General features: G+C 35.7%; 1 protein-coding gene across 1 annotated transcript in view; it reads left to right on the top strand.

Moving 5' to 3' along the window:
* ODAD2 (outer dynein arm docking complex subunit 2) overlaps positions 1-19,225 on the top strand; it is an 86,508-nt gene that overhangs the window by 45,432 nt on the left and 21,851 nt on the right. Inside the window, 3 exon segments of the mRNA XM_065050675.1 lie at positions 2,200-2,314; positions 14,576-14,764; positions 15,346-15,567. Coding sequence (XP_064906747.1) covers positions 2,200-2,314; positions 14,576-14,764; positions 15,346-15,567 — 526 coding nt within the window.

Raw genomic sequence — 19,225 nt, forward strand, 5'->3', positions numbered from 1 at the left:
ATAGAAAGGAATCTAGTGTCTAAGCACTTTTATAGAGGAAACATATTTCAGGCCATTTATTTTAGTGTTCCCTTTGCTTTTGTAGCAGATATGCTCATTTAACACCCGGTTTCTTCATCTGCTACATTGTGCAGCGAAACCTTAACAAGATTAAAAATTGAATTGAGAAAGGATTAGTCACTTGTTTAGCAAAGCAATTGGCAAATTATTAATTGGCAAATATATGTTCTCAGCAAGATGAAGATAAAAGGGTTAGTGCTTCTTTCATGATTACACAACAATAATTCTTCCAGTACAGTAATTTAAGAGCATCATTCTTGTATGTAGAGTTCTTTTCGTTTGGGTTAATCTAGTGTAACTGAGAGAAAGCAGTAATCAGTGATGGACAGCATACTTTGGAGATTTGTTTGTTTTGTCCTTATTGTTTATTAGTTTGATTTAGTTTGATTAGTTTGACATGCTGAATGGATGGAGGATGACCTTTTCAGATATTTTGAGCTGTTCTGTTGGGTGTAAGACAACTGGTCTTTCAGGTCTTCAAGCAAAAGGCAAAACTCTTTAGAAAATGAATCAGTAAGTGAGGCTAAGTTTACCTTGAAAAGAAAATGAAAGTAAACTTTGAATTTAAAAGGAAGCTTTCAGAAAAATAGAAAGATAGATCAGCCTGGTGGTTCTTTTTTATTTTATTTTATTTTATATTTTTTTAAGCGTGGTGCAAAATTCTGAGCTATTTGGCTTCTACTTCTTGATTTTTATGTACTGGTTGGAACTGAGTCATTTATATTTAGTCCCTCTTGGGAGGAAGTACTTCATGTTGGTAAATGGTCAGTAGTCTGCTTGACTAGAAGAAAGATTCATGGGTTCTTTTTTAATTAACATCTCATCTAGGAAAAAACTCCTTGTGCTTTCTGAAATGACAGGAAAGTAATGTTAAAATTGCTTAAGTGTGGGGGTTTTGGAGGGATTTAAAATCTTGTTTTGAAGATTTTACTGAAGTCATCCTTACAATGTTGAACATATATAGGTAATTATGTAGTTTGTGATTATGCTATTTTCTTTTGATGTGTTAAGATTTCTGAATTGTCCTTTGAATGATGATTTTCTTGCAATTGATTTGGAGCTAAGTATGAAATAAGCTGTATTAAATTTAGCAGATCTTAAATAACTTATAGTATCTCAACCAAAAAAGTATTATTTTGAAAAACCTACGTGTTTAGCCACTTTGCAATTGCAGTTATACAATTGAATTTTTACTTTTAAGATTAAAAAATGAAGCTGTATTTGCTTTTCGTTATCTTCATTGGCTTTGGGTTCAACATATCTTTTTGAAAAAAATGCATATTTGTGAAGGGTATTAAGTTTTGTTTGACCTTCCTTTCCATTTAAGGTATTCACTGGAGCCTAATGCGCAGTTATGATCCCCGAGCCTGATTGATATGTAAACATAACGCAGATGGTGTAGAGATGATTCTGATGATAATTCATTTTTCAGCTAGTCACGAATCTACTTTGATTACAGTGTGTTTTAGTAATTATAACACAGTGTTCAGTGTTAGTCTTGTTGGTAAGGAACACATGGGAAACAAGTTACATGTTATTCGTGCCCAACAAAGGATGCACTGTGGTGTGACCATTTTAATTTCTAATGCTAGATTAGAAACGTAGTATTTTAAAATATGTCATAGAGTAAGGTAAATACATTAAGCGTAGACTGAATAAAAAGTTAAGTACATAGTTTTGGGCATAAATATTTGTTTTGGAAAGTATTTGTTACTATATGAAAGAAGCCAGTATGCTTGAAATCAGATTTCACTTTGCATGCAGATCATTAAAAAGTCACATGCTTGTTTTCATGTTTCTATGAGTTCTAGTTATAATGTAGTTTACTTTATCTTCTTTAAGCATTTTGAATTACAGTGCTGAGAAAAAAGTAAACAACATTAATGACATTTAGTTAGAAAATATATTCTGTCTTTCCATAATGTATTCACACCTATCTGCTCTAGTAAGCATTTTTACTGAATGTGTCGATGGCAATTAGATGACAATAAAACACAAGCACTTACAGCAGAACAGTATATTAAAGAAAATCATACCAACATTTCTTAAAGCAGTGTTCCAAACAAACATATAATTTCAAATTTGACATTGTCTACTCCATAATTAATTATCTCTTTTTTTGGTTTGTTTCTGCAATAGCATAATTGACCATCTAGATGGAGTTCGTTTGATATGGTCATTGCTGAAAAATCCTAATCCAGATGTTCAAGCAACTGCAGCTTGGGCTATTTGTCCTTGCATTGAAAATGCTAAGGTAAGAAAGTTTTAAAGTAGTAGTTTTGTTATATATATACTCACATATATTTTTAATATTTGGATGATTTCCAGCAATACGTTGCTGTTTGCTGCTTTCACTCTCTTTCTTTCATTCTGTTAGCTGCTTAAAAAAATGATGTATTCACTTTCCAAAAGTGAATTGTCCTCTATCTAGCACTCATTATAGCATTCTGCTTTGCCTTTACAGTGCTTACTGTATTTGGAAAATGTATTTTAATAACCTAGCAGGACCTAAACTTACTGTTCCCATATAAAGCATGTTGAAAATCTGACAATGCTGAAAACAGAAAGCTATGAATAGTAAAGGTAGTTGTAGTTGTTCTGCACTATGAGGTACTTCAGCTATGTTCTCAAGAGACCATAATTTGGTTTCAGAGCATATTTCAGACCCGATGCCAATGTAATCCTTAGATTTTCTGCTCAGACTGCCAACAAAAAGTGCCAGTTGTGAATAGTGGTTGTTGTGCAGGTCAGTTGGGCACAGAAGACTGAGCTATTCATTTAGTTTGTGTCAGTTTCCAAATAAAGATATAATGGTAAGTATAAGCTGTAAGTCATCTTCAGTGAATTCTTAACCACTGACCTGTGGTAAAATAAATCGAGAGGGTTTTGTTTCCCATTAGAAATTTCCTAAAATAATAAGTAGACTTTTATCCTTAATCCTTGTACAGTAATATCTTCCGTTTCTAATTTACCTCCAAATTTAATGCAACTTTTGCATCTTCCCTCTACTGTACCACAAATATATATCCTTCCACTTATCTTTTGAGATCCTGACCATGTAAAGAGTGGAAATTTCTTCAAAGTGCTAGATATCCTTGGCATCCTTTGCTGGCAGTGTATGAAATTGAGCACTATATGGTTGCTATTAATTTATATAGATGAGTAAATGTAGATACAGATACATGGATGAAAGTATTGCGAGAACATTTGGTCTTGATTTTTGTAACTTAAACATTTTCTGTTTCTTCTCAGTGATTTCTACAGTGGCAGCTTGCTTGCCATTTTTCAAGCATGCTGGTTATTCTGAATTATCTTTCCATCTTTTCTTTTAAACATACTCTCTAGTATAATAAAGTTTTTGATGGGGTGTATACAGGTCTCCTCTGTCAAGATATGACTATACCTGACTCTCTCTTGAGTAGTCTTGCTATAACTGAATGTTGAAATTGTGCTTTATCTCAGAACTGAGTTAATATTTATTATGTGTAAGACTCTGCAACCTGTAGTGCCAAAGTAGAACTTCACATTGCTAGAGCTTCCACTAAAAGCACTTTTTCAGAAACTAAGGGGATAGAGGACAGCTACTGAAATTGTAGACTACATGGATTCTTTTTCTTGTGTTTTTTCCCTTGGGTATTTGATGAGTGTAAGCTATATACATCCTTAGTGTAGCCATCCTCCTTTCATCTCTCTTGGCTGCCTGCCCAAATGCTAATCTGTGACCCCACAAAGAGTTCTTTGTGTGAGACTGAGGCAGAGTGGCACACTGAAATGAGCCTACCAATAATACCCTTTCCTCTGACGCTGAATGGAAAGAAGTATGTATAAAGCAGCGATTATAGCCACCCTGCGGAAGTGCAGTAACTATTTCTATCTAAACATTTTTTTTTTAATTCAAAGTTAATAGTATTCAACAATTTGCATGATCTTCCAAGAAGCACAGTTTGGTTTATGCAGTGCTTGATTCAAAAGCAGTAATGACTATATGACTTTAAAAGGATTATGTGCATTCTGGCTTTTCCAAGCCTGTACTGCAAACCATGTTTCAAATAACTGTGATCTTGGAATCTGGATTTGTTTTCTTTTTGTGCTCTGCTGTGGAAGCTATAGTGATTCTCTTCTGTACTGGGAGGTTCAAGATGAAATAGGACTTGTTAACCATATCAGAAACATTTTTTTAGAACAATGTAGTGCAGCATCCATTTTTCTGCACAGACATTTTTTGTACATCCAACTTCAAGGTTATGTTCAATTATATTTATAAAATCTTAGAAGCTAATCTGTCACACTGATAGGGCTGTTATTGTCATAGTATGTGAGTACATTATTATCTCTCATGCTCTTACTCTAACCATAATCTGTTGAAGATGGAAAGTCTACCATTTCTGATTTACCACTGGGGCATAAGGGTCACAAAACGCCAAGACTTGAGTTCTGGAGATATTTAGGTGCTAGGCAGTTTTGGGGATTTCAGATCTAACTAGTTTTCCTGCTGGTAAGCAGATAATTGCAAAAGGAGCAGAATCCAAGTTTCTGTAACCCTAGATTACATATGTCACCAGTTACATTATGGTAGCTGGTTCAGAATACTTCCCATAGAATAGAATTGTATCAGTATGATATAGCTAAGTGATATAGTATGTTACAGCAACATGATGTAGGTGAGTGATGTTTGGTCCATAACAGAGCTAAGACTTCTTAAGTAGAAGACATAAATTGTACACTGTAGTACATAAACGGTTACATCTCTGGCAGCTATAATATTGATTAGGTATCAGTCATCGTTTCTGCATGCCAGCATTAGTTCTAAGTATTTTCAACCTTAAGAATTTCTTGCAGAGTGAAGATCTTATAGGTAGGCTGGCAGTGATATAATTCTTGTGGTAGAACTATCCTGAGAAAATTTGCCCATCACTTGTGAGTGCTACTTGTGAGTCTGAGAAAAATATCTCATTATTTTAGATAAATTAGTTTATACATTTCTTTAAAATATAATAACATAAGAGACAAGACCGTCATTTGTTAAAGGAATTGTCTTAATAGAAGGAGATTCTTATTAATTAGTTCCTTACTTTCAAAAGGAAAAGTTACTGCTGCAGGCACATTGGTAATGACAAAGTGTAAGTGCACTGTCCAAAAAACGACTGATTATGAAATATGGCTAAGAAAAGTCTACTCAACTCTGCTGCTTTTGGAACAGCAATATTTGGTTATGATGCTTCTTTGAAAAACAGTATTTATAGTGTTCTCCCAATGTACATCAGCCCAAACAGAAAAATTTAGAGAAACTCTACAAAGCTGTCGTTTTGGCTATTATAAAATTCGTCCAAAGGCATTGTGCCAGTAAGAGGAACACTGCCAGCTTGAGTTTGTATGAAAATTCCTATTTCTTAACAGAGTAACCTTTCAACAGGATGCCTTGAAAAAAAAAAATAAAAAAAGAAGAAATGGTAGAGGTTATTTTCTGTCCTCATATTTAGTAGAGTTTTGGCTGCAAACATTAGAATAGGAATGGTATTGTCAGGCATCATCTTTGTCTCTGTCCTTAGTTCTTGTGTATCAGCTTTCAACTTTCAAAGTTTCAGTTATATGCTTTGTTTTAGCTACAACTGTAAAGGCTTTCTTAAAGAACTTCAGGAAGCTACATATAAAGTCTTCTGGATTTGAGAGAAGAGAGAGTGAAAGTTATTGTATTTTCTTAAAATGTACATGCGAAGTGAGATCTCACACCTTTCTGATAAAATGTGATTTTTTCCCCCCGAAGTTATTGCATCCCTTTTAGCTCTGAAGTGGAATTTGATGGGTGTGATGAAGGATGATGAGCCATGTAAAATTGTCTGTGTATTTCCTACATGTGGGGAAAGAGAATGTCTGTGAGATGGGTATGTGTAAAGGTCAGGTAACTTCCACACTTACAGAAGTATTATATACTGAGGAAACCACTTCTTCTGGAGCCAGCAGCCTGGAGTTAACCTGTGGGTGGAAAATATGCTGCTGATGACCCATGCTATTTAGGATTCTTACACAGATTTTGTTTGTTATGGAAATTTTAACATCACCATATGTATAAAACCACAGATATTATTTCTTTACTAAAAGTAACAAAGAAAGGTAGTGGAACTTGGAAATCTTTCTGTTATTTGACAAATAGTAAAATTATTTGCTGTTTTAAATGAATTAAGATACTTTATTTAAACTTTTTACTAATCTAAAACTCTAGTGTATAAAGATCATTCATGCCCCATGCTCTTGTTCGTTTGTTTTATATTTAAAAAAATTTACTTAGGCAGTACCAAGACATTTTTGTTTACTTACCATTCTTTGGTTAAACCTATAATGTCGAAACTCCCTGCTTGAGTATGTACAGCATTTTTCCAGTTTCTTTGTTTTCCTTGCTGTGCTTCTTGCAATTCTGTACAGAAACCTTGGCAGTTCAAACTTGGTGCTCTTCCTGCTCTCTTTCCATTTTCCTATTTGTTTTCTCTAGACATTATCATTTTTAACATCAGTCATACCTACTTCTCTGTATTTGGTCTCATTTTCAGAGAGTTTTTAATGCCTGATATCTGGATGTAGACTTTCCAAATTTTAAAGCATTTGTTATGAACTAAACTTCAAAAGAGTACTGTAAGAGAGACAAAAAGGATTTTTTGGCTTGCACTTCAGGCTTTCCAGACCACCAGAGTCCTGGGAGATTTAGGAAGCCCAGGAAGCCAGGCCTGGCTTGGGGAATCCATATCTGGCTGCCAGGGTACACGCGGAACCAGCCTGTCCAAGCTGCCTAGAATTTTAGTGAACCAACTATCATTGTTTGGGCCTCCTATAGACATATTACCCTGGAGATCCTCAGTGGGCTGACGTAAATTGCCCCAAGATCCTTAATGTCTACAAATATAGGAGTGCAGTTCCTGTAAAACGCGTAACCTGAAAGCTGGGAAACTAAGAGCGTGACCCATATCTCCCTCATTGGGGAGCAAAGCAGCTGCCTGAGAGCTTGGAGGCCATAAGAAGCCAAAAAGCTTAGGAGCTCCTGGAGACCTGGCTTTCCAGCTGTTTGGCAGCCCATCAGGCAAGAAGTCAAGGATTCTGTGAAAACCAGAAGCTCAACAGCCTGGCAGGCTACTCACCAGCCACCTGGCTGACAAGAGAAAAAATGAAGAGGCACGTTGGTAATTTAGCCTGCCTTTCTGCCTGGTTTCTGTCAAAACTTTTCAAGAAGTCGTTGTGTTCTTGTGGAAGGTTTTGGTTCCATTCCATTAGCATTTTCTGATGGAATACTGTTCCACTGGAAAATATTTGACCAGCTTTCCATGTAACTTAGTTTATAATAGCTACACCTGCTAGTCAACAGCTTGTCATGTAGCTTCTGTACTTTTAAATTAGTCTTGCTAATTGGATTTTAAAAATCTATAAAAAGTTTAAAGCCCATCCTCCTCACATTTTTTCTTTTTCATCTCTTCTTGGTTTTTCCTTCTGTCCATCTCACGTTTTTCCTATTTTACCCTCCATATTGCCTTCCATAGATTTTAAGGCAAGAAAAGAGCACAGAGATCATTGTGTCTAATTTGCTGCATAATATAAACCAGAAAATTTCAAGCAATCATTTTATCTAGCTCAGAAGCTTTTGACTGGATTATAACATATTTTATACTTTACACTTGTTGTTCAGATTCTTACGGGTCAGTAATGGTAAGTGGTACAATATGATAAGATTGCCTTCTCATATAACACTCTAATTTATGGAACCGTGCCAGAGTTGCACAGACACAAACAGTAATTGTTATAACAGTTTATTAGTTTGTGTTGTCATTGCATTGATTGTTTACCTAGCCTGGCCTCAGAACATTCTAATATTGCTGTCTTCCTTACAATATTAAACTACATATTAGTGATGGCTATCTCATAAATATACTAATAAATAAAGAAGTTTGTGTAGACACTTCTTTGGATTCAATTCAATCCAAATCCAGTGGAAACAATATTTAGTTTTCCCAGTTATTCAATGTTATCTGTTTCTCATACTTTCATTATTCAAACACTTTTCAAAATAATCTAAGGCGAATCATGATGTTTTCTCTACTGTGGCCTCAAAATACTTTAATGTTAGTAGTTTCACTACTTCTGTGAAAAAAATCAGGATTTTAGCATTTACTCAGAACTGAACTTCATTGAGAGTTGTGAGGAGGAGGAGAAGGAAAAGTAAGCATAGTCAGACAGACTGAAAATTAAGGAAAACAATAGACAAATGGACTACCATGTTGCATGGGTGATTATGTAGACCTTCTTTTCCCCCACCATCTTTTAGAGAACATGCATTGCATGCTTTCTTGGGCTGTGTGCTCGGCTAAGGGAATTTGCTTTTGTTTCTTGAAAGTATCAATAGCAATGTACTTGCCAGCTATTTAATAGTGCAATGATCAAATCCCCAAAGAGCCGAGCATAGGGAGTTCTGCTCTTCCAGGCTACGGAGTAACATTGGAGCCATGTTAAAGCTACTCTGCATTGTGGCTCTGGCTTTAGCTGCTCCATTGAGGTGAAGAGGATGGGAAAAAGTTGATTGTCTGCTGTTATTTTCCCAACGCAGAAGAGCTGTGAGATATACTGAAGGAGTCTCATCTTAAATGGTGTTTCTTCATCAGTTCTGTTACAGTGGAAGTCTCCACTGCTGTAGAGACTGGAATAAAAATTAGCCTTTAAATATAAAGTAATTTGATTAATGTTACCATGGAAGTGTTTAATAAGAAAAATTAATAGAAACTTCATTACATTAAATTGTGTGTTTCCCTTTTTCACTGAACAGCTATAATATAGAAATCTATCTGTTGCATTTCTTTATTTTGAATTTTAAATTGGATTGTGCATTAGGTTGATAAGTTATCCAGTTGGTGATGGGGGATGGAACAAGACAGCTGCCTTCATTAACGAAATGGTAGTTTAAAAATTACTCTTGATAACTAAAGTTTATTTGCACAGACATACCATCACTTCTTTGGACAAGAGCAATTAGATTTGACAGATTAGCTTTGACACCTTACGCTTCTTAAGATGTTCTAAAAGTGAAATACTACTTGTTTTTAGTGGAGGAACTTTTCTCTTTTGAGTGGAGTATTTTAAAGATAAACACAATGTGGTTTTGTAATACCGTGTTTAGCTTTATGTCTTTCAAATAAAGCAACCAGTATTCACTTTGGAAAAAATAAGGTAGGAATTCAGTTACAAAAGAATTCAGTAGCTCATTTACAAGAACTGTATGTCTCAACCTAAGGCTGATGAACTTTCTTTACTTAACGAAAATAACCACAAAAACACATATAATATGACAGCAAGAGAACCAAAGAATCCCAAATGTTTTCCTTGTATAAATACTGCAAAGATCAAGTGATTTTTCCAAATCTGTCTTTTTGCAAATATGCTTTCTGCTCCTAATTAAAAAAAATATGTGTAAAGCTGGTCTGTCTCGCAGTATTTCTGCTCTTGGCAGAAGCCAATGTAGAAATAAGTAAAAAGGGAAAGCTAGCTAAATTTTGTTAATAGTAATGCAGTTCATCAAGATGAAGATTTAGGCGATTAAAGAGTAGCAGGATGAGGCTTTTCTTAGCACAACATGTAACTGCTGGCCTCAATGTCTATGCCAGATAGGTTGATTTGTTTTACTACATGAGATTGCAAACTCCCTTTGAATCCAGTTTTGACATATTTACCATAATTTCTGAGGATAAAAACTTTGCTGTCCACTAGTTAGAAGATACGGTCATGAAGTCAAGAAAATCCTGTTATCTCTTTGTGTTTTCTTCACCCACTTAAAATGTGGTTTAACAATGTATGTTTCTTCATATCTCTCACCTCAGGTTAAATATTACATTAAAACGTATAATAATGATGAAGGTTTAAAATGAAGATATTCCTTGTATACAATAAAAAGTTCTTGCTTCCCCCTCTGTTTTGTTTTTTTTTTTTAACGTATTTATTACTTTAAATGTCTTTGTGTTTGGCCTCTTTGTTGAGCTCAGGAAGTGTGATGGCAAAAACAGAAGCGGTCAGCCTATCGTTAACATGCTCAGATGTATACAATAAAATTATCTAGTGGGAGCGATTTTATCAATGTTTTTATCTATAAAAGCTGTTTCTTAGGCTTTATTCTTGCCATATCATTTTTTCCCCACCTAACTCAAGCTGAGTAGCCTTGCTATAACAACTAAGAAGTAGAGTTCTGTAGCAACAAGTAAGGGGGGAATAAATTACCGAAATTCACTTCAATGCATTCTTCTTTTCTTTCAAGTTGTTTTGTTTGTTTGTTTGTTTTTCGTTTGTTTGGTTTGTATAGCTATATCCTAAGATGCTTTCTAAGCTTTTCAAAATACTTGAAGTGTATTGAATAACTTCATACACAACACTAAAGAATGAAAATGTAGTGTAATAGCTCTATTAATAGATTAGAGTTTGCAGTATGTAAATACTAAAGCATAAAGGTAGTCTTGGGAATGGAACACTTTCCGTGTCAAGTTCAATATTAAAATTGTTATTACCCAATAGTAAACTACCCAGACTTTGAAACATTTACATTTCTACAGTGAAGTTTAAGGATACAGGTAAATATGAAAGCTTATCACACACTAATAGCTGGAAATGACAAACCCTTTGGGTTAAGTCTCACAAAAAGTTGTCTGATGATTAATTTAGAAGGTAGAATTTAAAGACTGTGTTTTTTTCTGTGCGAAACAAAAAGTGCGAAAGATTTCCAAAATAACGTTATATGTGATTTTTCTTCTCTTGTGTTACAAAAAATAAGTATAAATGAAAATGCCTGAGAGTATTTGGAAACTAAAGTCACAGAAATTACATTAAATTTTATAGCATGAACTGCTATCATTAATACAAGTTTACTCAAAGAACACAGATGCAAAATAATTTAATCCAGACCTCCACAATCACAGGCACAAATTCATATAATTTTTTCTTTAAATATCTTTAAAGTATGGCAACATCATAAATACACATCTTTCAGTTAAAAAAAAAAAAAGTATAAATTTACTGTACAAAGCAAATACATGGTTTTGCTAAATGATACCAAATGATACCAAAAAGACTGCATTTGTTGTTGAAATTTCTTTGGGAAAAAAAAAAAGAAGATCTTGTAACATAGTGGATTTTAAAGCTCTCATTTCAGTCCTTCTTCTGCTCATTGTTCTTCACATTTCTTACTTCTTTGCTTTTCCCTTTGTCTTGCACAGACCACCAGACTACACCCACAATCACATTTGGGAAACTTTCCTGACATGTGGTTTCTGCAGTTTCCCTCTGCTTTTCATCACTGGTAGGAGGTTCTGTCCCTGTGTTTAGCTGGTTTCACAGACAATCATTGAAACTCTTTTTTTTTCTCACTGCTGGATTGTTTATATATTATTCCATCAGTTTAATTGGACCGTGCTCCTTTACAAAATGTGGAAAGCATAAGCTTGTCAGAAGAGAAATTTAACAAGTAGGGTTATAATTATCTGGAAAGAAAATATGTACAGGTAGGAAAATAAAAAATGTACATACTAGTTCATTAAGTTCGAATACAGATCTTATCTCTTCATGAAATGCCTTTCAAGAACATGAATAATACATGTAGAAAAGTAGAATCATGTGCATGTATAGCAGGGCCCCTTTCCAATCTTAGACACCTTACTCTAAGTTTCCCTGTTGATCAGAAGCCTTTCTCATTTCTTGAGCCAATATTTAGACACAATGTAAGGCACACTTTTGTAATAAGTTTCAAGAAGTTGAAGTAAATGTAAAGTATCTTCTTTTCTTCTCCTGTATCTGGTCATTTAGCTGTATAGCCCTCTAATACCCATAGGTAAGAAATTTCTGTGTAGAAATCTTGCTCTGTAACACATTATCTACCATCTTTGGTCAAATATTAGAATTTCAAGACAGACATGAAAACTGATATCAAGAAAAGTTGTTTACATTTGGATGATTGTCTGTAGATACATTTACATTGTGGTATGTATGCAATGATAGAGAATGTTTTTATTCTGGTGTATCCATGGGAAACGTGCTGTAATTCAGCTCCTGTTACATGCAGCTCACGTGGTAACAGGAGGGGCAGAGAACTGCCCTTCCTTCTCCGTTTCTCTCAGCTGCTTTTCTGGGTAATAAACCTGGATTGTCCTCTTTCAGCATAAACATTTAGATTCTCTTTTAGTTTCTGTAAGGTCCTGTTATTTGTTCATTCTGTGTTTTTTAGGACTTCAGCACAAAGTTTGGTCTTGGATATTACCCTTTTTCCACATGCCGTGGCTTCTGGTTTTGACCCTCACACTATATGGCTTTAATCTCTTCCTTCCAGTCTTGAGGATTGCACTGCCTGTGGCAGAAAATTCTTCATTCCTGATGGGCCTACTCACTTCTTTTCTTTCTGTTAGCAGGAAACATCACAGCTAAGAGTTCTGTTTAGCATTTAGACCCAGAACTAAAAAATATGAACTGCAGCATCTTCTGGAATCTTTATTTACCAAGTCCATGAGCAATTTGATGGATTTGCTCAGCAAACTTAGCACAATACAATTGGACCCTACTCTGTTCATAAATCAGCCCCCAAAATGAAATAAATATAATCAAAACCATTCTTAGTCTCAGGGTCACTCCCTAGCCCTAGGAAAGTTCATACTACCCATTCTTGAATTTTCATGAGGTCCTAAGACCTTTCAGTCCAAGAGGCTTTCAGGAGAGTGTCTGGTAGTTTTAATTCAAAATTTCTCCTGTTTATCTGCTGAAGGAAGCTCCTGAAAGAAATTCCACTTGCAGACCTTTCTTTCCATCTGTGCACATTTACCATCACTGAGGTGCACAGGCTAGAAACATCAAAAAACACCTGAAGTTCTTGCCCACAGTGGTTTCTGACCCATATCTATTTTGTAATCAATAGTTTATTTACTTTTCTTAAGTCTTATGTTTTACAGGAATCCTTAAGTTGTCCATAACTAGGTTATTCGCTGGTTTCTGTGTTCATTGGACAAAGAACTTAAAGAGAATCACTCATCTTTCTGGATCCACATCTGAAAGATAGAAAATGTGACAAAAAATGTCAGACTGGATTATAGATTGTATAAAGAAGTCCTGATAAAACACAAATATCTATGCTCAGTATAGAGGTCCACTCGACTAAAGTAACTGGTGGACCCATTCAAGTAGAAATGGTGCTTTCTCCAGATTACATTGCAATACTTGATATACTCAGGTCAGGCCCTTGAAGTTCCATCCATCCCTTTGCTAGTTATTATGTTTACAATGAAGTTTCTGCAAATGCTGCTGCATTTTGCAGTGTTGTCTTTCAGGCTCTGTATAACCGGGCATCCTGAGAACTCCTCCTAGATGGTTGTTGGCAAAGTGTTGCTCAGAGTTACCCACGGGTTGAATAAACATGTAAAAAATCATTCAAAGAAGTAGATGTTTTTTTCTATTCTGGCATTGTTTCTGTCCAGGACGATAACCAGGAGATTATCTAGAATAATGTAATCTGACATGGTGGAACGTCTTACCGAAGAAAGAGATAAGTTTATTTTCAAGCATCTCAGTTTAACAGAACACAATGAATCTTAGAGTACAGCATTGTTCAGTGGCTATGTATCAGTTAAGAATTTGTGCTTGAACAAATCTTAGATTTATACCCTGTGTGCTTTTAAGGGTACATGAAGTACTGTATGCTGCATGGCACTTCATCAGATACTGCCAGTCGCTTTTTGCTTGGGGCAACCAGATGAATTCCATACCCGTTAGCTTAGTCTCACAGTGCCAAAACTGCTGGTTTTCTCTGGTTTACATATTGACACGTAAGCATGCGCTTGCTAATTTGAACTGATTAATAAACACAGGAGTGTGAGAGCAGCCAATGCTATGTCGGACCCAAGGTTCACTGACACAGTATTCTGTTTCTCACACTAGCCCACAGGGGATGCCCGTGGAAAGGTAGAAGAACAGGACAAACTTGTAGCCGTGGTTCCACTGCCTAGAATGCTTTTCCACCTTCAAGAAATCTGTGACTCAGGAACTTTTCTAAATCAGAGGGAATACTTTTATATTTAATAACCCTTAATAGAGTTTTTTTTTCCTGTGAATTTGTCTGGTTAATTTCTAACATGTAAATTTCTAACAGCCATTGCAATCCTGCTCCAAGGACTTCAACATCTTAACTATTCTTTGAAGAGAACTTCATTTTATCCTGAACATGCCAACTGCCAATTTCATCTAATGCTCCAGTTCTTCTCCCTGTGGTGTCTAAAATGACACTAGATACCTTTATTTAAGCATTGAATTTCTGTCTAGATGGTGGTACATGAAACAGTGTTAACTCTCATATGTCAATCAAGAGAGCTCTGAGTTATGAATTAGCCGTATTTCTTGGTGAAGGCAACACAGCAATAGCTGCAGTTTTGAATAATGATGTCACGCCATTCTCTTTTTTAAACATTTGCTTAAAATACAGATTGAATATTTTAAAATAATATTTCTTTTGATTCTCATTTAGGATGCTGGGGAAATGGTTCGATCCTTTGTTGGTGGCTTGGAACTGATCGTCAATTTGCTAAAGTCAAATAATAAAGAAGTTTTAGCAAGTGTATGTGCGGCCATTACAAACATAGCTAAAGATGAAGAAAATTTAGCTGTTTTAACGGATCATGGAGTCGTTCCCCTGTTATCCAAACTAGCAAACACGGTAAGTAACATCTAAACATTTTATACTAAGTATACATAAGTCAGACTGCATTATACACAAATAAAGGTTATGACAAGAGTGGTAGATTTCACAGCAGCTATAAGGAAGAGCTGTACAATCCTTCCTCTGTGAGATGTATATTAGACATGAAAGCACTCTGTGACTGGTACTAAAATTGCTTTGGAAGATGAGCTTCATTTTAATAGTCACTGTTGCTGAATATTGCATTTGAGAGATGCAGCTGCCAGGTGAAAAAAGCACAGAGGGTCGAGGGAGCAATAAATCTGAACCATGCAGACAATCTCAGTGATGGGTCTATATGTTACATTTTAATGCTAATTTCATCTAATTTCCAGTCAGTCTAAAAGCACCTTTGAAATAATGTGAAAACGCACAGCACTTTGTAAAAAGACAATAATAAAGGACTAGTTCCTTCATGTGTTACAGTTCTTTCCAGTTTTTAATTGTACTTCAGTTAAATTGGCATACCTTAAAGATGTTTGAGAATACAACTCTGCTTTCCTATGAATTTTTTGTTGTATTGTGTTGTCTTTAATTTATTATGTTTTTACTTTCTTCAGACCAATAACAAATTAAGACGTCACTTAGCCGAGGCCATTTCCCGCTGTTGCATGTGGGGGAGCAACAGAGTGACCTTTGGAGAGAGCAAGGCTGTAGCTCCTTTAGTCCGTTACTTGAAGTCAAATGATCCAGCGGTTCATAGAGCTACAGCTCAGGCTTTATATGAACTTTCAGAAGATCCCAACAACTGTATCACCATGCATGAAAATGGAGTGGTGAAGGTGAGGTGAAACTTTTTCCTTATTTGGAGTTCAAACTATTGAAGGGGTTTGGCATGGTCAAAAGAAGAGATCTTTCATTTGAAATAGTTCTTCAATACTGCTGTGTACCTCAGATTTTCTGAACTTTATCCTAAAAATGTTTGGTTAAATAGTGAATTAGGGAACAGTATTTCAGTGCTAAAGATATTACAGCTTGGTGGTTGTTGGGAGTGGAGATATGATGTGGATGTTCACCTCTAGAATACTTGGCTTGACTCTGACCTAGGTTAGTAGTGACATTACATCAGATGGAGATAGTAGGAATTTTCAATTTTTCATAAATTTTCTGAAAGATTCACTGTTTGCAGACTTTTCATTTTACTTCATGTTCAGGTAAATGTATTGGAAGTATGAGTTGACTTATGATGCAATGTTGTTATTAATGGTGAATTTACGCCTGCACTAATCATAATGCACTTTATTGTGAGCAGTTTCAATTCTGGCACAGTCCTGCATTATCATACATTTATCTGTAGTTGGCTATGTCTGTAGCTGGGTTAAAAAGAATCACTGGTCAAAAATGTCTAAAGACTCAGTTTAAATGCCAGTGCTTGAACTGACTCAATTGTAAGCTACCTGTTCAGTGCTGCAGTGTAACATCTTCCCATCAAAGTTGCGTTACACTGGCTGTAGGGCAGAGAAGAATATATATTGTACTACAGCTCCATTTGAAACAAGTGTCTAATGACTTTTTATTGTTGCTTATCTTTCTGTTCAACTGCCACAACCCATTTTCTGCCTTCCTGCATCTGTTGTTTTCATTCATTTTGTTATGCAGGTTTTAAGTTTTATAAGTTGTAGCACACTGAACATACTATATAAAGCCAATTCTGATTATACACTTTTATAACAATTCCATCTCAGTCTAGGTTCATCTTTATTTTTCAGTCCTAGTTAAAACATTTAGGCTAATTAAAAACATTTCTTTGCACTTGCAGATAAATAGGAATGTACAGAAAACAATAGCAGCTATTTAATTTTTTTATTATTCACAATATTCTGGAATAAGACTAATATTTTAAGTGAGAGAAAAGAGAACTGATAAAAGGAGAGCAAAACTACAAAGTAAAGGAACATTCTTTTTTTTCCCAGGGTGCACTTCTTGTGTATGAGAAACTTTTATTCTTGTAATGCAGTGAACAAGTGTTTGAACGTGGGCTTGTATGTGGGTCCATCAAGAACCAAAGTGGAAGTGCCACTCATCTCATAACTGATGGGTGGCCCGAACATGTGAGAGGATATACGACAGTTTCTCATCACGTGTGCCAGCACACGCATACATTTCTATCTTAGAAGCAGATGTGCACTAATTGTACAACAGGAAGGAGCTGCATTTTGGTCCAGGTTGAGACCAGCAGACAGGGTAGCAGTTCTGCTGAAAAGGACCTGGAGCACAGGTTCAGCAAGCTGAACATGAGCCAACAGGGTGCCCTGGGAGAGATGAAGGCCAACAGGGAGACTTAGCCAGTGGGTCAGGGGTAGTGACTTAGCACTTATTAAATCACATCAGGAGTACTATATTCAGTTTGGGCTCCCACTTAAAGAAATATATGGATTAAGCTGAGCAAGTGCAGTGAAGGGCCATTGAGATGGTTTGGTCCCGAAGCACATGACTTATGAGGGAACTGAGCTTGTCTAGCTTGGCAAAGGCCTTTGGGCAGCAGTGCCGAACAGCAGCCTGTCGGTATCTAGGAGAAATGTATCAAGGAAACAAAGGCAGGCTCTTTACTGAAGTGTGTGGTAGGAGGACAAGAGACAATGGTCATAAATTTAGTCTGATGGATTCCATCTGTATATAAGGAAAAAAATTCTGCAAGGGTAGTGTAGCACTGGAACAGTAACCCAGAATGGCTGTAGATTCTCCGTCCAAGAGAATTTAGAGACCCAGCTTGAAAAGCCATCAGCAACCTGGTCTGAATTCAGTATTGACCCTTCTTTGACTAGGAGGTTGGACTAGATGACCTCTGAGATGCCTTCCAACCGAAATGATTCTGTGATTCAGATAATCTGATTTCTATCATATGGAAAAGAATGAAAATAATATGAAACATTGAAGATAATTATTCTTCCTTGCAAACCACTTCTTCACTACCTTTTGATAACTGAGCAGTATTCTTCAGCTTCTCAGTGGACTTTATTGAGCCATACCCATGGCATATTCAGTTAGGGAAAACAGCCATAGCTGTGATAATGGGCTTTCCCATTCAGTATCCAAAAACCCTGGCATGGCAGAAGCCTTCTTGACTAAGTCAGATGGGTATCTCAAAAGAAATACTTTTTGAGGAGCAGATTTAATCACTCTGTTGTTTAGATACTTAAGGAGATGTGTAGGATAAAGTGTCTGAATTCCAGTCTGTGTCATTCAGAAATGAAATATTCATTCCATGAACAGAAAATTCACTTGAATTTTAGGTCAGGGCTACAAATATATGTGACTAAGAGATGCAGTGCTATCACGCATACTTTGAAGTATTTCAAAATTCCGTGAGGTGTGACAAATCCTCCTCTGTAGTTCAGAAGATCTCAGGTTTTTTGGGGAAAGCAGTCTGACTGCAAACAAAACTGGTTCTATAATGAATCTTTAAAATGCAGCAAAGTAAACCTGATCAAATGTTAAGAGGTTAATGAACATTAAGATAAAACCACCTGTGTCCGTACATTACCATGAAGGACCTGCAATAATTCATCATACCGGCTAGTATCACAATGTGCAAAAGTCTTGGGAAGAATTTTTGGAGGTGATTCAGAATATCAATTAAATCACCTCTAACATTAAAAGGCTGCACCGTTGCTCTCAGGTTGGTACACTGGCATCTCTTCATAGCCAGGAGGTGACTGCGAACCAGTTATATAGCTGGGAAAAGAAACGTTATGATTCCTTACTGCCCATTTTTCTTACTAGCAGTTAAAAATGAAATACTCTTGGAAGACACTAGTTTACTGGAAAAAGTAGTTCTTGCTAGTCCCCCAAAAATAAAAAATAATGGAAGTTTGGGAGAGTGAGTTTTTGGATAAACTAAATGAAACTAGTCAGATGGTTGATGTCATCCATACCAAAGACTGTCAGCAGATGCACAGTCAAATGTACTGAATAAGCATAGATCTTTAAGAAGAGATCTGTCCAGCTCTTCAAGGAAAGTGTCTTCTTTTCCATGTCCTGCTGAAATCAGTGTGTATAGTGTAGAATCTGAAGTCCTAGGGTCACCCAGCAAAAGTGTAACAATGAGGTGTAACAAGTTACAGTTGTAAATTGAGCCTTGAAAATAAGTTTGATACTTTTAAAATTAGAAGATATTAATTATTGTTAGAAATCCATCTATAAGAAGAAATTCTTTAGACACATCCCATAGTTAGTGCTAAGAACTACAAGTAAGTAGGTAAGATACATGGAATTATCTTATTCTACACCAGCACATATTTCATTTTTCTATGTGTTTGTTTTCAGTTACATTCAAGTAAACATTTATGGAGGTGCTTAATTACAAATGCTGCGGACATTTAATCTGAAGAACATGAAAGTAATTATATGTAAAAAACCAAAATCATTCTTTACAAATAATCTTTCTGCGGTTTTAATTATCACGATATTTTAAAATAGTGTTTTATGGAAACTTTGTTA

This window comes from Columba livia, chromosome 2, assembly GCF_036013475.1.
Source record: "Columba livia isolate bColLiv1 breed racing homer chromosome 2, bColLiv1.pat.W.v2, whole genome shotgun sequence".
NCBI lineage: Eukaryota > Metazoa > Chordata > Aves > Columbiformes > Columbidae > Columba > Columba livia.